The sequence below is a fragment of the Schistocerca piceifrons genome, chromosome 3 (genome assembly GCF_021461385.2).
Source record: "Schistocerca piceifrons isolate TAMUIC-IGC-003096 chromosome 3, iqSchPice1.1, whole genome shotgun sequence".
In the NCBI taxonomy this organism is placed as follows: Eukaryota; Metazoa; Arthropoda; class Insecta; order Orthoptera; family Acrididae; genus Schistocerca; species Schistocerca piceifrons.
In genome coordinates this window covers 194,756,934-194,779,339 of record NC_060140.1, presented here as the reverse complement: position 1 = coordinate 194,779,339, position 22,406 = coordinate 194,756,934, and the positions used below count along the sequence as shown (strand labels likewise).

Sequence of the window (22,406 nt, the reverse complement as noted above, 5' to 3'; positions counted from 1 at the left end):
ATTTTATATCTAAAAACAAAGATGATGAGACTTACCAAACAAAAGCGCTGGCAGGTCGATAGACACACAAACAAACACAAACATACACACAAAATTCAAGCTTTTGCAACAAACGGTTGCTTCATCAGGAAAGAGGGAAGGAGAGGGAAAGACGAAAGGATGTAATAATACGTAACCCACTTCCAAACCATAACAAAAAAAATTTTTTTTCCACTTTCAGCACTACCGCTGCTATAAAATCCACCGTTTCTAGTTCACAAACAGTTCCTTTCACCTGTTAAACAACCATTTCGGCTAGTTCTAATAACTTTTGCTTTATTTCCATCTCCGTTTTTCTCACATCACTGATCATTTTTAGCCGCTTCCCACAGGTTTTAACATCATTATTTCTTCGTCAGACAATTGGTAGCCTAATTTTCATAATCTGTCACCACAAAACCACTCCTTTTAATACATTTACACGTAGTTTTTTCAAAATTTTCCCGAAATTCTCCACCCTTTAACGTGTTTTGGCGGCAACACAACCACCTAACCTTTGTGCACATCGTTGTCTACCTACACAAGTTCACCACAGGATCAACATAGCCCAGCTCTAACCAACACTTTTTCGCCTTTTTTCACACCAGATCTCCAGTTGCTTTCTAGTTCACCTTTATCTCTCCCCATATATTTTTATTTTTATTTTCATTTTCGTTTCAGCCTCATGTTACACTTTCCACCTTCTAATACCATGTCACCCTCACAACACCCCCACAACGACCCCATTAAGTTCTATTTACATTCCCTCCGCAAACATGCCTTCGCCCTAGCCAGATTACACTCCCATATTTTATTTTCTCAGGCTTGTCTGACATTTGGCATTACCCCCAAAGGCCTCACACTTAAAGTTCCCATCTCTGGCTGCAACCCTTCTTTCCATCAGTCCCTATACCAATTCCAAACTGAACAATCCATTGCCCTCACCCACCTAATCCTTCACCTACACATCAGGTGTCTGTGTATGTGCGGATGGATATGTGTGTGTGTGTGTGTGTGTGTGTGTGTGTGTGTGTGTGTGTGTGTGTGCGAGTGTATATCTGTCCTTTTTGCCCCCTAAGGTAAGTCTTTCCGCTCCCGGGATTGGAATGACTCCTTACCCTCTCCCTTAAAACCCACATCCTTTCGTCTTTCCCTCTCCTTCCCTCTTTCCTGATGAAGCAACCGTTTGTTGCGAAAGCTTGAATTTTGTGTGTATGTTTGTGTTTGTTTGTGTGTCTATCGACCTGCCAGCGCTTTTGTTTGGTAAGTCTCATTATCTTTGTTTTTAGATATATTTTTCCCACGTGGAATGTTTCCCTCTATTATATTTAAAATAATTTTACCGTTTCTCTAAATGTTACCCTTTAAAATTTATGTATTTGTTTGTGTGTTTGAACTAACAGTGGTTTACACTCTGATGTTACCTCAAGAACATGGTTTTGGAAGGAGTTGACAGCTTCTCATTGTGATACAAATCACTGTCTGCACATTTCTTGTTTCGCATAAGGGAAGGAAATGAATTTTATAGGTGATAAATCAGGTGACTACCAGCAGTGGGATATTAATTTAAAGTTTTCCTCCATCAAATAATCAATTGTTAGATGCACTGTTTGAGAAATGGTGGTGCATGATAAACAATGTAATATTTCCAGTTCCATTTCTGAGTTTCATTGATGACTTGTGGCAGAAAAGCATAACATGTAGCATTTACTGTTCTTTAATCCTCTTAGGTTGTGGTCATGAAATTTCCATTGTAACCAAAGGAACAAATGGCCATCTTCTTGAAAAGCTTCATGATTGAATCTCTTTTGTTGATTTCAGTTCATCTTTGAACACCCATAAAGGGATGGCAGCTGTTGAAATGGAGAGGATGTTGGTGGTTATGTTGATGGTTGATGGGTTTTATTTTAATGGCATTTCTTTTGTGCAGAAATGTGAGAGGTGGAGTCTGATGTTGTCCAAACTATGTTGAACTGAATAGGGCCATATGAAATGACTGGGAGAATAAGTCAGTGAAAGAATGGAGATTGGCCCTGGGTTCAGAGCTCACTGGTGTCACATTTCTATCCCATTCCCTTGCTGCCCCTCCACACCCTAGCTCTTGCTCTTCCTGGCCTACACCATTCCTCCCTACCTTAGCCCTTGCCCTGAAACAGAAAGGAAATGGACTTCTCTACTATCCACTAACTTGCCAGGTTCAGTGACATGAGTTAAAAGTACAGGTGGTGATATGAGTCATATTATAAAAATTATGCAAAAATGGGAAAACCATGAACATTTTTGAATAAGGAAGAATAATGTCTCATGGCCTTGCAAAATATACAGGCTGAGACATCATTCAAAAGTAAGTCTTAAAGTAAGAAAGCTGTAATCTTAAAATGTTATTTGATTACTATGATCAAAAATTATACAGAGCCCTGTAAGTGAACCACCTATTGAATTTTATTTGATTCAGAATGTAGTATGATAGCACAATATGCAACAATAATTATTAAAAATATGGGTGTTCACTTCTGATTTATACATTGGACTGATAATCAAAATCTACAGAGTGGCAAGTCTACTAGCTGTATATACCTTGACACTGTGTAAATTTGCGCTTGAAATTTTCTGAAATTGCTTATAGTTTTTGTTTCTGTATATGCCAGATATAAATATTTCGATCTTATGTAATGTGTATGTAACTGATAATTTTAAATCGTAATAGAAGGCTAGACAGATAAAATAGTTTTGTTTTTCTTCTTTCATGTGGTCCAGATGATATTTGTGGTTCCTTAGACAGCTATTATCATTCTTCTTTTCAGTTCTTAAAAGTGTAAAAGCACAATTTATTACTTTTCAGAACTGCTTCGTTCACTCGTGGTGTCCTTCAATGAATATTTTAAAGAATGCCATCCCTTACAAGACATAGATGAAACTTATCAGTTAAGGAGGTCAGCCTCAGATTGGATTATGGCTGTTAATTGTTTTCATAATTATGAGGAAGGCACAGACATTGTGAGTAAGTATTACAAGGCACAAAATAGTTGTCATAATGAAGAAACATTTAGAAATGATTGCCTTACCAAGATAAGAAGTGCAAAAATGTAGAAATGCCAATTAAAAAGTAGGATAGACAAGTCAGGTTCTCTGCATTTCACATTTTTCAAGAGTTTTGGAAATATTATTTAAATTTATGATGATGAAGAATTCCATAATTCATAATACAGTTGCAGTAAATGATATGCAACTGGAATTATACTTCAGCTCAACAAAATTGTCTTCATGTTGGAGCATTACTTTACAGATGCATCATTTGGTGCCCACTACAGCTGAGGAAGATTTAAATAAAATGCTGTGGAATTATGTGATGTTCATTTTATGTGTACACCAAAGAACTTATGCTGACAAAATTGTTTCAAAATTGGGATAATGCTCTATATTCAGTGTTAATGCTGTCTAGAAGTGCTACCAAGTAAAAAAGGGAAGAAAGGTGAGGCATAAAATAATGTGAAAGTAAATGCCTCAACAGGAGTGTTCTTATTCTGATAACTGATAATATTCAACCAGATATTATTTCTGTGTAAAGCAATGAGAAGAAGAAGGGTATCTGTTCTGGAAGGCTGAGAGAGTAAACAATAACTTTATAAAGTATTTTCATTGAAACTGCAGCCAAATGAATGTGTATTAATTGTTCTTGTACATTAAGAATGAGTTGAAAATAAATTGTTAATGACAGACAGTTGTTAGCACTAGAAAGTTATTTCCACTCTGCATTTTACATCAGTTAAATTAATCAATTATAATTATTTTGACACTACAATTTATAATTATATAATTACAAATCTTGATGCAATTTTAGCGCATTTGCCACTATAGAAGTTTAAGCAGTATTTACTTGAGAAATAATAATGTTAGTTATGTTCAGAACATGTTACAACTACTGTGATTTACAAAAGTTACCTGTTAGTTTGAGAACATTTTAGTATATTTCAATGGATATTAATATCTTGTCACTTAGATATTTATAACATTACTAACTATGTTTAATTTCGTGAAAGACAAATGATTAACATTGGTGTTGTACTTCTGTACATACCATGAATTGACCTAACCTTCATTTCTACAGCAGTAAACTAGTCACATTACCTTCTAGCATGTAATCTTCATAGGTTAAGTTATATAGACCAAACAAATTGCATTTGCAAATTATAATGGCATTATTGTTTAATAATAATTTCCGTTCAGCAAATTATCTAGGTATAAAAAGCGTCATTCAAAATTGCGGTGACAATACAATGCACAGTAATTTCATTCAATAATAGCACTTAATCATCTTCCATTGAATAAATATCTGCCAAAGATTTTTGGGCACAGAAATCAGTGCAAAAGAATAGTAGCAATCCGCTTATAAAGTGGTGCTGGGCATACATTAATGATTGTGTGATGATAGTTATTGTGCTTTTGCTCTATATTTGTGGCTAAAGGAAAAAAAAGCAACAAAACTTACAAGCTGCCATAAGAGCTGCAGAAGGCTTCTGTTGGGAGCAATAATGTTAGATTGGGTGGTTAGGTAATAATTAAACCTTAAAAATTAGTGAAAATATTCTGGAATATTGAAAGTCTGATATGTCTTCAGTTTAACCTCAACTATGCTGCTTGTAATTTACGGTCTTGGTAAAGAAGTTAATGTCGTGTGTAGGGGTTCAGCAACAATTATGATTGCAGACACTATTACACAATTGAGAAAGGCATCATTAAGGCTTAGAACAACATACGAAGTCAGCTATGGGCCCTGTTGATGCAGAGCTAGGAAATTCTTGGAGAGAGAAGAGATCTCTCACATGGTGTGATTGATTTATCACTCTGTGTTTGGTAAATGATATGTGGTGGGAGAAGAGTGCAACATCTTCAATGGAACTAACCTAGACCTCAGGCTATGTTACAGATCAATCTGCCACAGCAACCAAGATTTCAGATGGGGGAGGTGGGGGGGGAGGCAATATCACACTCAAGCCAAAAGGGTACATACTGTATTTTCATTTGGTTACATAATGTTTTTCATATTTGCAGTTCTGAACTTCTGACATTTAATGTTTTATCTACGTTCAGTGAGTGTTTATGAGTTCACGTAACAACATAGTTATATTTCCGTGATATTATGGGAGTGGCTAACAGAAGAAAACTGATCAACCACCATGTTGATTTAAGTGTTTCTGAAGCTAATGATGTGAAGGTCGAGGGCCGCATGTCATGACCTCACACAAATGCAGGATGCTTTTTGATTGGTACCCCTGGGATTTGCAGTGGGATGATAGAGGCTAGCATGAGTGGAGTGGTAGTAGGAATCTGGATCATTCTATAATAATTAGTGATGGAATACTTTAGTAAATAAACTTTACTTTACTTTGTCCTGATACTGCATTCCAGGAGCATAACTAATAACAACTACCTTTCTTGAATACAAATGACTCATTAACAAACATTAACTGGATTATACAACAAGCAACACAATCCTGGTATTACGTGTGTAATACATGCATGAACTCGAGGCTGCAAACCTAGTGAACTGAAGGCTATTCTAATCTGACTTTGCTCATGACTTGTAGCTGACTCAGCCAGTGTGAGCTGCAAGTCTCTGTCCATGCAATACGGTGGCACTGCAAGTGCTAGCGAGTCCAGAGAGGTTGCAAGTGCTGGACCGCTATCGATTATCGCAACCTCTAGCATGGTATCTGAAGTTGAGACCACAGCTAGAATACCGTTTTTGTTGGTTTTCATATTTATGCTTGTGTATTATGAAAATACGCACTTTTACATTGTACAATACATTAAAGATTTCTCCAAAATGCATCATTTTTAATACAGTCTGTTGTACTAAAGTGTTGGAAAATATGATGTAAGAGGATAAATATGTTGCCAGTGTTTTTTATGCACTTCATTTAGCAGACAAAATGCATGGTTACAACAAAGGAACTGCTTCTTATCACATATTACTGTGAATTTTGCTTAACTTAATTCATTATTTTATAGATGAAATCAGCTCATCTCTCCTTATGCACTGCAAAATAGTCTGAGACAATTTAAGTGAAATTTGGATGATTCAATACTTCTTTTTGAAGAGAACACATTGTGTTCCGTGCTCACAGAAATCAACCCTCACTCATAGTATTTTGCATGAATGTTTTCACTAGGTTTAGCTTAGAGAAGAATTGATCTGCTTCTCCACTTGTCACTGGAAAAGTCACTATTATCTGCAGAAGTTTCACACTTTCAGGACAAGCTTTTGCCAAGTTGTTTTCGTAAAGTAAGTTCAGTAAGATCAAAGTATGTGACGCTTTCATGATATCCTTTTGGTTACACATCTCATTCAGTTCATGACATTTAGTCTGAAGAGTGTAATTTGAACAAATTAATAGCTGCTTTCAGTTGTTTTGCTGGAAAATTAATGGGACATATTTGGTGCTCTTATATCCTCTAATGATTCAAGAAACACTTGCTAGGTGGTGACACTTATGTAACCATTACTGCATTCTAGTGCACTCTAGTGAGATAGTTATAGAATTGTTCCTACAGTGGATAATATTGCCAATGGAGGCACAAAAACTATCTAAAAAAGTATCAGAACAAGAATTCTATACATCAAAAATGCATCAAATCTAGTAGAGCTATATAGAAACACAGATTTTATGGCAAGGTTTAAGCTGCTCTGTTCATTCCCTTTTTATGTAAGCAGTGAAATTGTCTGGAGGTTGATAGGGTACTCTTAGACTGAATAATAAGAGCCTTCAGGATACCAAAGAGAGTTACACTCAGTAGAAGCCACACCCTCAAACCTAGAGCTATCTGACATTTCAGGGTACAGATTTAAGACTAGCTACTACCTGTTCAAGAAACATTACCGTATTTACTCGAATCTAAGCCGCACTCGAATCTAAGCCGCACCTGAAATTTGAGACTCGAAATTCAAGGGGAGAGAAAAATTATATGCCGCATCTCCAAATCGAAACAAAGTTGGTCCACTGTAATATGAGACACAATTTAGGTCGAATGAATGGCGATACAGCTACAGTAGTTTGGTTCGAATCGTAGGTTAGCAGTTAAGCTTTACCAGGTAGCCATTGCTATGCGTCAGGCGCTCCGTCCGTATTTATACAGGTACCCTTCCTTTTCCACGTGCTTCTTCTGGTTTGAATTGATAGCTTATTTTTCTTTGATCTGATAAGCGCAGTTTTCTTTGTTAAAGGTGTTTACGTCACTCTAAGCTGAAAATGCGTTACTGTACTGTGTCATGCATTGTTTGTCGCATTCTGATAGTGCGTGTTTACGGCCTGTCGCCGCTCGCGGCATGGCTTGCTTTTGTGCGCGCTATCGCCGCATTTTTTTTTTTTTTTTTAAGAGGAATCGTCTCATTAGCGAAACAATGGCAAGAAACTGCTATTTGTTGTTACTTACACTGCTGCTTTCTTTGATAATGATCAACAAGAACCAAATAATAGACTGCGTATGATAGAACATGTTCTGAACGAGAGTTTAGCGAAAATTTTTCTCCGTTTGAAAATCTTTGCAGGCGCCTCTTTAGTACATTACATTCTACACAGAAATTAGAGTCATCTTAGATTTAAAAATCTAGTCAATTGCCGTGCTTCATTTCTGACTGTATCACTATTAAGCATAAGAATAATGCGAATATAAACATGACATGATATTTATATTCTTCCGCGTTTGCTGTTGTCTCACTCTAGTTTCGTAGTTTATTAGGCAGACCGGATTTAAATGAGATAGCTGCAAACGTGAAACAATACATGGCAAAATGTTTATATGCGTATTATTCTTATGGTGACGAGAATACTGCATGTGATTCACAACTTATAAAAGTTCCTATTATAGCAACCATCTCTTCTCACAGATAGGAAAAAAATCAGAACGTAGAATTGGCCATATTGACAAACATCCCAAACAGTCTTGCCAGTCGGATTTTCGTAGTACATTGAAAATAGCTCGTCTTCCACCTTTATTTACTGACGCAGACGTTTTGGCGCCAGTATTTATCTTTGTGCCTACAAAACATGCCTGTGTAGCGCTACATATATTCGTCGGCAGAAGTAAGTTATGGCGGCACCCACCAACTTTTTTCAGAATTTCCGCTGGCTTTGCACTCGATTCTAAGCCGCAGGTGGTTTTTTGGATTACAAAAACTGGAAAAAAAGTGCGGCTTAGATTCGAGTAAATACGGTACTCAGTAGCAGCAATTCCAAAGACATTGACTATCATTATGTCAGTCCTTGTAGGAAATATGCAAAATGCCTCAGATCTGCACTTGCTGTAAACACTCATTTAACATCTTCCATTAAAATGTAAGAAGACTCATAATTAAAAAGGGTTAACTTTAATGTCAAAAGAGGAAAATGAAGGGGCAAATGTAATGTCAGCAAATGTGTCATGCTCATCAGCTATGGGAAAACAGAAAAATTGACCAGATACAAATATGATGATACAATATGTTTTCATATTCTAGAACCAGTAACAGGAAAAGGGGGAATGGCTATGTACACAAAAAGGGGAGTAGAATCCTAGGTCCTGTATTGTACGGAATATTGTTCAAGGGATGTTTTCAAGTGGCCTCACAGTAAAATTTAATGCTTTCTTAAAAATATACCTTTAGCTCTTTGAAACACTATTTCCTCTACAACAAATAATACTAAAATAAAACAGAAGCATTGAAAAAAGATGGATGACACACAGGACAGAGAGAGCACTGTTAAATTCTTAGAAGTGTCGTCAATCAAAATCTGAACCAACATTACAGTGTATTTTGTAAAACTGTCCAGTCTGTTACCAAATGAGCAAACCAGTTGTGCTACATACACAGAATAAAACACTAAGCAACAAACAAATAAAAACAGTGAGATGAATATGATACAACAATAGCTGTGACAAAGCATGTTAAGATACTGAAATCATTTAATTATTACTTTCTGATTGTGATAAGGAACTTAATGTGTGAAAATACATGATAAAATGCAAATGCAATAGATATATTTTCATATAGTGCACACAATAAGACAAGTATTAATTTTGAAAATTCAATATCTTAGGAGATTGAAAAAATCAGTGGTCATTAAAAATAATTAATTCTTTTGCCTGCAATGACATTTCTAATACAGTCTTAATACTCTGTTCTGGCTTATTAGGTCCATCTTTGATTTATCTTTTTACAAATCTGTAACTCAAGACATATTTCCAACAAGAGTTTATTGCTAAGGTCTCTTCCAGAGATTTTGATGGGCTGTTCAAAACCTTTATTGTTTGTTGATGATAGAAGCATTTTAATAGGAGGCCTAAATTCACTTGTTGGAGACACAACCCAGGTGAGAGGTGAACAGGGCTGCAATTGATTTGCAGTAAACAGTTCAAATCCCAACTGCCACACACACACACACTATTATGATACTTTGAAAAAATAAACATTGTGCACTGGTATGATAAATTGACATTCATGATCATAGAAGAAATGAAACACAATCTGTGAAGTCCATTGGGATCCGGCTGAGGAACTAACTAAAATGAACTCAGTAAGTGGAAAAACTAATCAGGCAACACAGTTCAGCAGGTTTTGCACATGTATTAATTTGAAGACAAGTAGGAAGCTAGCTTATTCAACAGACTTTCAGTCCCTGTGGTCTTATGAAGTTATCATCTGAAGTCATGCCTTTAAAGAAAGTATTTATTTAGAAAAAGTGATCAGTAAGCCTGTAGTGTAAATTAGATGACTGTGTCATCTCCTTGAATTTTCCCTCTTAGTTGGCAGTACTTTACTCTGTAATGGGTAGTGGTATTTAAGACTTAAAACACACAGATTGTTTTGTCTTTTTGATATATACATTGACTCATTCCTCATCAGATTTTCATTCAGGATGGTATTTAAATAAGGTTATCAATAAATGCCTTCCTTAACCATTTAGGCAATATTACAAATAATCTATATAAAAGTTTTGTTCAGTAACGTGTTCAGTGGAACAGAGCTTATTTTGTTCCCACCAAAAAAGGCTCACAGTTCATACATAAAAATTGAGTCCTTTTTTTTTTGTACGATTTAATAGAATTCTCAAAAGCAGAAGCAGTTAGGTAGGTATGTCTGTGAAGAAGCATTTGTACATGTAATAGAATTACACTGAAGTACTAAAGAAACTGGTATAGGCATGCGTATTCATATACAGAGATACGTAAACAGGCAGAATGTGGCACTGCAGTCAGCAGCACCTATATAAGATAACTATTTAAGTGTCTGGCATAGTTGTTAGATCAGCTACTGCTGCTCAGTGGCAGGTTATCAAGTTTTAAGAGAGTTTGAACATGGTGTTATAGTGGGCGCATGAGCTATGGGACGCAGCATCTCCGAGGTAGTGATAAAGTGGGGATTTTCTCTTTATGACCATTTCATGAGTGTTCTGTGAATATCAGGAATCTGATAAAACATCAAATCTCCAACTTAGCCGTGGCAGGAAAAAGATCCTGCAAGAATGCGACCAATAGCAACTGAAGAGTCATTCAACGTAACAGAAGTGCAACCTTTCTACAAAGTGCTGCAGATTTCAATGGTGGGCCTTCAGCAAATGTCAGTGTGCGAACCATTCAGTGAAACAGCACTGATACGGGCTTTTGGAGCCGATGGCCCACTCGTGTTCCCTTGATGGCGACAAGACACAAAGCTTTACGCCTCGCCTGGTCCCGTCAACACCGACATTGGACTGTTGATGACTGGAAACATTTTGCCTGATCGGACGAGTCTCACTTCAAATTGTATTGAGCGGGTGGACGTGTAAGAGTATGGAGACAACCACGTGAATCCTTGGATCCTGCATGTCAGCTGGGGACTGTTCAAACTGGTTGAGGCTCTGTAATCATGTGGGGTGTGTGCAGTTGGAGTGATATGGGAGCCATGATATGTCTAGGTACGACTCTGACAGGTGACATGTACATAAGCATGCTGTCTGATCACCAGCATCCATCCATGTCCGTTGTGCATTCCGACAGACTTGGGCAATTCCAGCAGATCAGTACTACACCCCACACCTCCGGAATTGCTACAAAGTGACTCCAGGAACTCTCTTCTGAATTTAAACACTTCTGCTGGCCACCAAGCACCCCAGAAATGAACATTATTGAGCCTATCTGGGAAATCTTGCAATGTGCTATTCAGAAGAGCTCTCCACTCACTTGTACTATTACGGATTTATGGACAGCCCTGACTACTTCAGACATTAGTTGAGTTCATGCCATGTCGTGTTGCGGGACTTCTTCGTGCTCGCAGGGGCCCTACACATTACTAGGCAGGTGTAGTAGTTTCTTTGACTCTTCAGTGTTTATCATCATTTTGAGTAAGTACTTACTAATTTGTAGCTGTAAAGAGGCTCCTAATTCTCTTTAGTACTTTGTGGCCCCATTGATTGCAAATATATAAATGAAATATATAAATATTCATTACAACATAACTATAGTCCTATTAAAATTGCTTGATAGCTGACACTTCATGCGTTCTGGGTGGTTTCCACCAATCAGAGCACTCAGTGTTATGCCTGAACTGTTTACGTTGCCAGACTGCCACAACAATTAGTTCACTTCCAATTTCTTGTCTGACTTTCTTTCATGATGTGTTTGGATTCTGAATCATGGGCCTGGACTTTTTATTTTGTATTTTATCACATATCACTACTGGATCCTTCTGCACAAGACACGATTCAGCATCATTTATAGAGTTATTTTAATCACAGACCTAGGCTTACATTAGATAAGCTTTGCATGACATTGTGTAAAGCTGACATTTTGAAGGCTGTCAGTTAATTGTTACATCTGGGACATGGCAGTCAGAAATATAACAAACTTTTGCAGATACAATTGATGGAAACATCCCCTAAAACCAAATGGGATTCAGGAAAAGAACATCAACCCTGACCACAATAGAATGCTTGCTAAAGAACATATGGATCTTTTGAAGAGAGAGAAAAGTTTGATGTCACATTTGTAGACTTTAGAAGAGCTGAACTTATCAGAAAAAAAAGAAAGAAAGCTGAGGGAATGCTCGCAACATGGTCGTGAATCATAAGAACAATAATGCGATGGAACGAAATAAGGACCTCAGACACCCCTCGCGCTATCAGAGCTGATACTTCAATCAGAGTATCTCAGGGAAACCCATTAAGTCCATTGTTATTTATCCTAGCAGTAGTGGAATTTGTAAGACTACCCCAAAGGGAGGGGTAAACTCATAATGCATAAGCAGACAATATTATAATAGGCTCAAAAGATTTTGCAGTGCTACAAGAAACGATAAACAATATAGAAAGTTGGTGCATCAAGCATGATTTCGAAATAAATCTGGCAAACACAGAAATTATGGTAATCAGAAATGAAGGAAAAGCACCTTTATATGGAATAGTAAACAAAAAATCTCACCGACTTCAAATACCTAGATCACGATACCGACAAGTCCAAAATATTTCACAAAACACGTAACAGAGAAAGCAGTGCAAGCAATAATGGATTATTCATGAAATAGAACGCATTAGATCCTTGACCTGTAAATGGCAATGGGACTATTCAGAGTCAAAATCTTGCCCTACAGCATAGAAATCATCCAACCACATCTCACACTGAAAAATCTGACAACACTAGAAAGAATAAGGACAACCTACATAAAGAAACTGATTGGAGTGTCCAGAACAACGCAATACAGACTCATTTACCTCACTGAAGATCTATGTACAGATCTGATGCTACCCAACACCGCCTCTTTGGAATGTCTACTGAAAAGGTTGAAGGAAAAAAGGGAAGACATGCATCCAGAATTTTACAGCACAGGGACCACAATTGACTGAATATGGACAAAGGAAAACATCAAGTTGAAACATGTGATTATGATAATGACAGTCCATTGTTTCCACCACCTTATTTGCAAAGAACAGTACATTTCAGGAACTAAACACAATGTGTGAGTATAAACTATATTACGAAATATGCAGACATCACCATATAGAACTTTGCACAAGAAGGATGTGGTCAATAAGTGACTATGCAAACCACATTTGTAAAATTTCTAATTTCTTATATTATTATAATTATACTTCGAACTTGCGCGACTGTTAGACTGCAATAAATGTATTATTAAGACATTGGAAACTGACATGGGAAGTATGGTTGTAACAATGAAGGGAAGTTAATACCTTAAGAAAGTAGAAATTGAGAATCTTTCTGAATCAGAGCAAAGACAGAATGAAGAAAAGGAAGAGATAAGATCCCACTGATGCATTGTGTGGAGTATACTAGTTCAAGGGAAACAACTTAAAGTACATGCTGTACATGATGGCATTAGTCTGAACAGTGTTAAAAGAAGTGTGTTCCAGTAACCAATGATTTGGATTGTTAAGAGATGTAAGAAATATCTTAATATCACACAACTTACATTGAGTTGTTAAACAGAAATTATCAGAGATGATCATAAGATACTATTATAACTGTTCAAGATACACCATTATGTTTTGATGCAATTAAAAAATGACAAAAAGAACAAGGATTGATAAGCACAGTAATATCTCTGCTTTTCAATTTTGTACATGTGTCACAACCTCAAAATCTGGTTTGGCTCCCTGAAAATATAATTTAAAAATTATCATCTTAATTATTCTGTGGCCAGATCCAGTGTGCCTGCGTTGCTGCAAGGCTGCTCCTTCATCGATTCCTGGTAGTTTCCAGTCATATTACATATTCATCCATCTCAGATATTCCGATTGGCGTCATTCCACATTTTTTCGTGGCTTGCCAGGTGATCTTCTCCTTCTTGACATGATATCCAATGCTTTTAGTGTCCAACACAGTAAATTGTCACATGACATGACTTGCCCCTCTGTTACATTTACTCCTCATTAGATCCATGATATTTTTGTTCTTTATATAACTGCTCTAGTTCATGATTGTGCTTGATCCACTATTTCCCTTCAGAGCAAGTCCTGTGTTGTACTAATGGTTTCCTTAAAACTTCCTGTTCAAAAATAAGATCATTGTAATCCAGTTTTAGGCTACTATATGTTTCACATCTCTTATGCTGTATTAGTGTTGTAACGGGTGTTCTTAGGTTGGTGTGGGCTAGTGGCTCCCCATCAGGGATGGGTTTAGGCAGCCATCTTGATTCTGACATCCTGTATTAACAATCATAAACAAACGTAGAGCAGGCTGTCTGCAATAGGCAGAGAGCAGGCAAAGGCTAGTGACCATCAGACCTGAGTATACTGGCACAGGCATACTGGTTTAGACTTTCTTTGTGTATGGCAGCATATGGTTTACCGCTACCACTGCACCTGATGTTGGATGGTGGGTTGGCTGAATGGCTAACGGTTTCCAGGGCTAGATAGGTTCGCCCAGAGACATTGTCCCACATGTTGAACTCAGACCTCACAGGTCAGGAAGCAGTGGCATCGAGGTGGCTAGAACTCACTGTATGTCTTGGACCATATGGCAGTAGTAGAGTGGCTGGCTGTTAGGAGCCCAGATAGTCAATCAGTTAGTGGATGGAGGTTGCATCCTGGAGATGGCAGTGCTGACTATGTCATAAGTACTGCACTGGCCAGCACAGACTGAACTTATTACTACTGCCTAGGAGTTCAAGGATGACGGGCTGGTCCGGGGGGGGGGGGGGGGGGGGGGGGGGTTGTTTAAATACCGCTGTCCAACGCTGACCATAGTGGAAGAATATGTGTTTCTTGGTTCTGTCAAAACATCTCAAACGGGCCCAATGTTGTACATGTGAGTATTGTCACACGGAAGGAGTCTGATGTGAAATTAGGTGCATGGTGAAGGGTTGCTGACCATGGTTGCTGGTGCAACAATGGCCTGATTATGACTTTAGACTGTGATGGAGTTTTATGCCGTTACACCTTCATGTACGGGGTGGTCATAAACACCAAATTAACACTGGCAAACAGGGCATTCCTGCCAGACAGAAGTTTGCTAGTGTCAAACATAGGTCCTCATTTGAGGAAGGAATTTCTGAGAATATACCTTTGGAGCTTAGCATTGTATGGTAATGAGGCATGGACCATGGGAAAGGAGAGAATCGAAGCCTTTGAGATGCGGTGCAACAGGTGAATGTTGGAAATTTTGCGGACTAATATGGGAAGGAATAAGATGATTTGACACAGAATCTGCAAGGAAAGGAGCATATGGAAAACACTATCAAGAGGAAGGAACAGGATGATAGGACATCTGTGAAGAACATCATGCCTAAATATTTAAACTCTTTGACTCTAGTGTATAACCAGTTCCTAACTGCGAACATCTGGAGCTGTCCAGTATTATTGTCTTGTCTGCAACTGATTAGGAGAAATTCAGTTATATTTCATTTATGAGAAGTGAAGCCTTGTTTACTGCTCTCTTCATGGCTTTAATCATTTGTATCACCGCCTCTTTTGATCTGAACAGTAGGTAAATATTTTTAGCACATGTGTAATACATGGTGTTTTCAACTCCAGTTTCTATTCCAGCAAAATGTCCATGAAAAATTTCTTGCACAATTTTTTCCAGTGCAAGGTTAAACGATACAGGAGACATGCCATCTCAATGCTCTCTATTAATTTGCTATTAAGCTACACTTTGCCCTTCATTCTTCTAAGACTCCTCTCGCTGTATGTTCCTGGAGTCTTTCGGGGTGGCATAAATAAATGAAATATTTTTGATTATCAAGCTATGTCACTTCAAATAAAACATTCAAGCTTTCTACTGCTGTCTCCACCATCACCATTAGGAATAAAAATTGCTGACTGCCAGGGCTGGAATATAGGTCAAAACAACAGTTTCAAACATGTTGCTGGCCCCAAGGGTCACTTGATGTCAATCGGCTCCACGGCCAGCACGAGCTGCTATGAGCTGCCTGACTCGCCTTTCGATTTATGCATCACTTCAGCCATCCCTGGCAGGTTACAGATGCTACTATTGTGTCTGTATGAGTGGAACACTGTGCCAGCACTGATAGTGATTTTTACTCATGATGACAATGCCGGAGACCACTGTCGGAAGTTTCTGTTTTATTTGAAATGGTGTGGCTTGAAAACTGAGAAAATTTTGTTGAAACTCGTATGGTACTGACCATCTTTGTAGGAACCCCTCACTCCTTTCACAGTTGAAAAAGAATGCAGCATTCTTGTAATTTATGAGCAGTGTAAGCAGATACTCTCTATGTTACCTTACTTTTTTAGTAAGCAACCACTACGGTGCATTGCCCTTCTGAAATTCTCACATATATTCACTTGCAGTTTCTTTGGTTTAGGACTGAATTCTATCCAAAATACCATTTGACCAGATCTTGTAGCTAACAATGAGAAGAACAATTGTATGATATTTATTAAATTTGATTATGTCTTTATTTTTGTGGTTGCATCAGGTCAGTACTGTCCTCTAGTCTTGTGGATCTCCTCTGTCATCCATATTCCCTCAGTGAATCTGTATGGTCTCCTATGAAGCATTCCACCATTTATCATGTGTGGTGGTCTGCACAAGATCATTCAGAAGAACTGCAGCTCAAGTTGAGAAGAATAATTGATCATGCACTGGATGAATATATACCTAGTAGAACAGTTCATGATGGGAGAAACACTCCATGATATACAGTAACTATAAAAAAAACTTCCAGCAAATTGGAGACTTCTGTGTACTAGATGTGAAACATAGCATAATGCTGTAGAGGGAGACATGCTGAATGAGTAGTAGGTCATTGGGTGAAGCCTTCGGTGACTATCATAGAAGAAAATTACCAGCAGATCTCTCATAAATCATAAAGAAATTCTGATCATATGTAAATGAAATGTTCAAATGTGTGTGAAATCTTATGGGACTTAACTGCTAAGGTCATCAGTCCCTAAGCTTACACACTACTTAACCTAAATTATCCTAAGGACAAACACACCCACCCATGCCCGAGGGAGGACTCGAACCTCTGCTAGGACCAGCCGCACAGTCCATGACTGCAGCGCCTTAGACCGCTCGGCTAATCCCACGTGGCTATGTAAATGAGGAACCAAAGGTAGTGTCCAGTGTAATGTAATAGATTGAGCTTCACACATTGCAGAATGCGATACGCACAACTAATATAGTGTGTTATACACATGTTAACTTCATTTTTCGTAGTTTGTTTTTTAACTCCTTAATTTACTTCGTAGCGGCGTGTTGGTTCTTTCCAGTTATAATCATTTCTCTGAATATTTCTTTTATTTATAATATTATTCTATAAATGAAGTAGTTAACTAATTCAATCAATAATAGGGATAAATAAAACATGGTATTGTTAATGTTATGTAATTAATGTAGTTTTCAATATATCGGTTATGGAGGATAATACTTACTGGAAGAATGATTGTGTTTATTAATTTTAAAGACCAAAGGAAGAAAGAAAACATTGTATTGAGAGAAATGAAAGATAAAGTAAAAATTTTGTCAACAATGGAAAATGTTTATATGTATGTTAGTTTTAAATTGTGTAGGAAAAGGCAGATTGCTACTTACAGTAAAGAAGATATGTCAAGTTGCAAACAGCCACAGTTAAAAGATCCTTACATAAAGCTTTTGGCCACAGCCTTCGTCAGTAAAATGCGCGCGCGCGTGCGCTCACACACACACACACACACACACACACACACACACACACACACACTCTCTCTCTCTCTCTCTCTCTCTCTCTCTCTCTCTCTCTCTCCACACACACAAGCAAGCACGCCTCACCCACACACTGTGTGTGTGTGTGTGTGTGTTTTTTACTGATGAAGGCTGTGATCAAAAGCTTTATGTAAGGATCTTTTAACTGTGCCTGCTTGCAACTTGACATGTCTTCTTTGTGGTAAGTAGCAATCTGTCTTTTCCTACACTGTTAATTATAAGTTTTAATGATGAAGTAAATACCATTTTCAGTGTCAAAAATGTATAAAAGTTACTGCATGGGGCAGTCAGTCACCAGTTTTCGCACAGTGTTAACAGCATATTTGCTTGGCACAGTGTTGGCGTAAAAGTGTTAAAAAATTATGATGAGTAATTGAGAAAAATTGAAAGATGATGTGTGTTGAACACTTTGTTTCAATAATTAAAATTTATTTAAGAATGTAGTGCAATCCAAAAAGAAAGAACCCCAGTATATCTACAGCAAAGAAGAATAGGCGCTACTTTGATCAACAATCATTGACACCTGTTGTTTTCTGCTACAAAACTTTTTATCATTTGCAAGTAACTGTATTTTATAAAGAAGACATTGCAAATTGTGAAAAGAAACTTTCAACTAATTTTACATGGTATATGTGAGCAGAAACATTTCACCAGACACTCATGGCTGACACAAGAATTAAAATGGAGGGTAAGAGGGCAGAAGCGGAAATGCTGAACTCTATTGTCAATTAGTCCCTTACAATAGGAAATCCAGGAGTATTGTAGAATTCTTTGGTGTCCGCTGGATTCATATTGTCAGTTATCCATGATATTTTGGGAAACAGACTTGTTGCCAACCTCAGGTGGTTCCTGGCGACTGCTACTCTGCCCACGTTGGCGTCCTACGTACGTTGGCTGTTGCACCCTCTACCACTCTGCTATTCTGACTGTGCTTCCGCTATTGTGAGTGGTGGTAATGGTGGGGGTAGCAGCACCCAGCTACAAACCATTCGTACTATTGTCACTAGGTGCTTACCCCACTGTAAGAAAGTGCTCAGCTTTTTCTCAACTCAGTTTAGGGTTACATACCTGACTCAGTTGAAGGCTGCTGTCTTTGATAATTAAATTATAATGGTGCCTAATTTCAGTGGCCTCTTTATCACTCAATCCCAGAAGGAGCAGGACTGCCCAAGTATTTTGGTTTTATTGTAGTCTATAGTACAGTGACAGCTGATTTGGTGTTTTGGCCTAATTGGTGTGGAATCTTTGTTCAAAGCACCTCTCTTCTACTGTGCAAACAGTTTCTGGAATGTGTGTCCTGCCGCATTGGCAGGGGATTTAATGGAACCCTACTTTCTGTAGGCCTAGGTCATCCTTGTTTTTGAACCTAGTAGTGTCAAAGTCCTAGGGGGTGGGGGTGGGGATGGGGATGGGGATGGGGAGTGGGGATGAGGAGTGGGGGGTGAAAGACTCATTTAACATTGTGTCCCTCCAAGATTCTGCTTACTTTTCTGTAGGTATTGCTGACAAATGGGATTCAGGCTAGATATTTGTGCACCTTTTTCCTTTCTACTTTTCCGGAGGTATGACCTGTCTGAACACATGCATTGTCTGCTTGCTGCTTTACCCATTTTGTTGGAATGTCTTCTCCAGGCACTTCACCTCAGTTCAAGGGCTCGCTGTCTGTGCCACACATGGATCATGTCCTGTGACAAGTGTGCACAAGATATCTTCACCTTAGGTTCCAAGGTGCTGTAATTAACAAGGAGAGAAGCCTACAATTGAATCAGGTGTATAATCCTGTACTGAGCTGAGAAAAGCTAAATGTTCCTGTACAGTAAGGTCCACACCTGACAACTATACTGCAGACACTAGAGGCCACAATTAGCAGCAAGGTGGTGCTACCCCCCCCCCCCGCCCCCCCACACACACACACACACACGCATGCGTGCGCAAACGCAGTTCACGCGCACACAACCACTGTCTATGGCTGCCAGCAGAGACTTTGGTCATGTGTGTGAGTTGCATTTGTTTGAGTGTGTGTGTATGTTGTCTAATTCTGATGAAGGCCTGTTCGGCCGAAAGCTGTGTTTGACACTCTTTTGTTGTGCCTATCTGCGACTCAGCATTTCCACTCTATGGCGAATAGCAACTATCATTTTCATAATATTATCAAAGTTCATTCTTAGGTATAGCAGATAGTTGGGTGCTATCTGGTGTGTTATCATTGGTAGGATAATGGGAAAATTCAATCAGTCTACAAAGGAGATTGCTGACAAAAGATTTGTGTGATTCATTACAGTATCCAACAAGTTTGTGGGGCCTGTACCACATAGGAGTAACAAGGGATTTTAAACATATACCCAACCCCCAATGTATCACCCTCATAGGGATTGCGATGAGATGATAAGATTAGTTACAGTGTGCACAGAGGCCTATTAGCAATCCTTCCTGTGCTACATATGTGAATGGAATGGGAAGATGCCCTAATAATTGGTCAATGGCAAGTACTCTCTGCTATGCACTTAACTGTGGTTTATAGAGTATAGATTTTGAAGTGGAGAGTAGATGCAGAATGTCTGCCTGGACTACACCCTTTTGTGGAGTTTTGTTTTTCTTTAACTTTGCTAGCTGTTAATTTCTTGCAGATCGAGTGAGGATAATCTGTTCGCAGTGTTAGTGGGATTTGAAGTGCAAACATCTTTTTAGGTTCTTCGTGATTTAACAGGATGTTGAAGTATTATTTCCATCTTTCAGCTATATCATGTCTGTTAGATAGTGTTCTCTCATTATTAGCCTTAATTAACTTCTTAAAATATGTTTTGTTAATTGCAATTGGTCTTATAAATATTTACATTTCCTTTGCAGGAACGTGTATTGGAGATCTCTTGCCCTGTATTCAACATATCTTGAGTCGATTTAGTATGAATTTTAAAACTAGGGCAGAAAGTAATAAATTGTTTATATCTGTAATATGTTTCCTGGATAAATCTCTTCCTGTAAGAAATTTGCCACATCTCTGTGAAGACGAAATGAAGAATTTGATTAGTAGGCTAGAAGCATTTCTGGAAGAAGGTAAGTAATGTAACTGTCTTAAAAACTGTGTTATAAATTTAAAGCACCCCTCACAATTTGAAATATTCATGACAAGAAGATAATATTTGTGTGTTCCCCTTTAGTTACTACCATACATGTGTAGTTACGTACACTACATAGTATGTGTAGTAAGTGAAGAAACTTTTGAGCTCATGTAATATGCAGTCCATTCAACAGGGTTGTGGACAGACATTCTTTCAGACATAGCTGGTGGTGTCACTAGTGAATGTGCTCTGAAACTATTTCCGTGAAATCACATTGACTGTAGCACATTTTTGTATCTTTGTTTTTCTTCATATTACATGAAAGCTTGCACTGAAAAGTATATTTGTATATCCATGGTTATTGAAATCATGTGGTGTATCTGAAGTTAAGAACAAACAAGTGTATGCATTGTAGTTACACATCAAACAATGGAAAATCCAGGCTGGAATAACAACAGTTTGAATGGGATAGATTGCTACTCACCAAATAGAGGAGGCAGTGAGTGGTAAATAGGCTCAATGAGAAAAGAATGCTAGATATTATGCAGCTATTGGACTAAGTCCTTCATAAGACATAGACAAAACAAAACAAAACACACACACACACACACACACACACACACACACACACACACACACACACACACGTGCGCGCGCCAATGGCAATAAAAACACGCGTGGCCACTGTCGCCTCCAGGCACTAGTGTCCAATTGCAGCTGTGTGTGTGACGAGCAGTGATTATTGCTGAACTGGGTAATGAGGGTACAGAAGAGGTGTGAGGCGGGGAGAGGTTGGGATAGTAGGATCAGGGTGATGGAAGATGCTAGTGCTTCTCATGGGAGTGTGGAGAGGTGTGGTGGGAACAGAATCAGGAGGCTGTGCTGGGAGGGTGGTAAGGGGCAGAGCAAAAGGGAGAGGAGAGAAATAGAAAATGGGAAATGATGATGCAGATGCACTGGCAGAATTGAAGGCATGTGTAGAGCTGGAGTGGAAGCAGGGAAGGGGATAGGCAGGTGGAGGACAGGGACCGGGAAAGGTTGAGTGAGAGTAACCTAAATGTAAGATTAATGCCACATGCTTGTATTTTTGTGACACATTTAGAGAAAATTGTAGCTTGCCATGTGAATTTCAACACATCTGAGACGGTCTTATTGATATTTGCCTGTCTGCTAATGAATGTCATATCAAACGGATCTTGCAAATTTTCCTGTACAATTTTCACTTTACTGTATATTTCTCATATAACATATAATTTCTCTCTTGCAGCATTTTTCACTGTCAACTAATCACACTTACACTATTACACTGACAAGAGAAGCGTGTGTGGAGCAGTCCATGCCTTTGTTGAAGTTTTGCATGCTTTTGTCAGACAGATCTAGCAATGATCCTTCACAAATCATCATCTTACATCAACACCACTCACTAATGATAGCGTTTGCTGTGATAAAAGTCTACTTTTGGGAAAATTACTACTCAATAATTTCATATCCCTTTCTTGTTAATTGTACTTTGAATGTATGTTCAGTATGTTGTAATGTTTCTCATACTGCAAATAAAGACGTGTATGGATATTTGGAAAATATGAAGCATGTTGCTGGTACATGCAGGACCAAATTGCCTTGCTTGGCAGTATGCTGTCATATGACAGA

At 38.2% G+C, this 22,406-nt stretch overlaps 1 protein-coding gene across 2 annotated transcripts in view; it reads left to right on the top strand.

The window, feature by feature from the left end:
- The window catches only part of LOC124787710, a 105,151-nt gene that overhangs the window by 79,108 nt on the left and 3,637 nt on the right, over positions 1 to 22,406 (top strand). For both annotated transcript variants that reach the window (XM_047254544.1, XM_047254545.1), the window contains exons 7-8: positions 2,861 to 3,019; positions 20,545 to 20,751. In XM_047254544.1, coding sequence (XP_047110500.1) covers positions 2,861 to 3,019; positions 20,545 to 20,751 — 366 coding nt within the window. The remainder of the gene's footprint in view (positions 1 to 2,860; positions 3,020 to 20,544; positions 20,752 to 22,406) is intronic.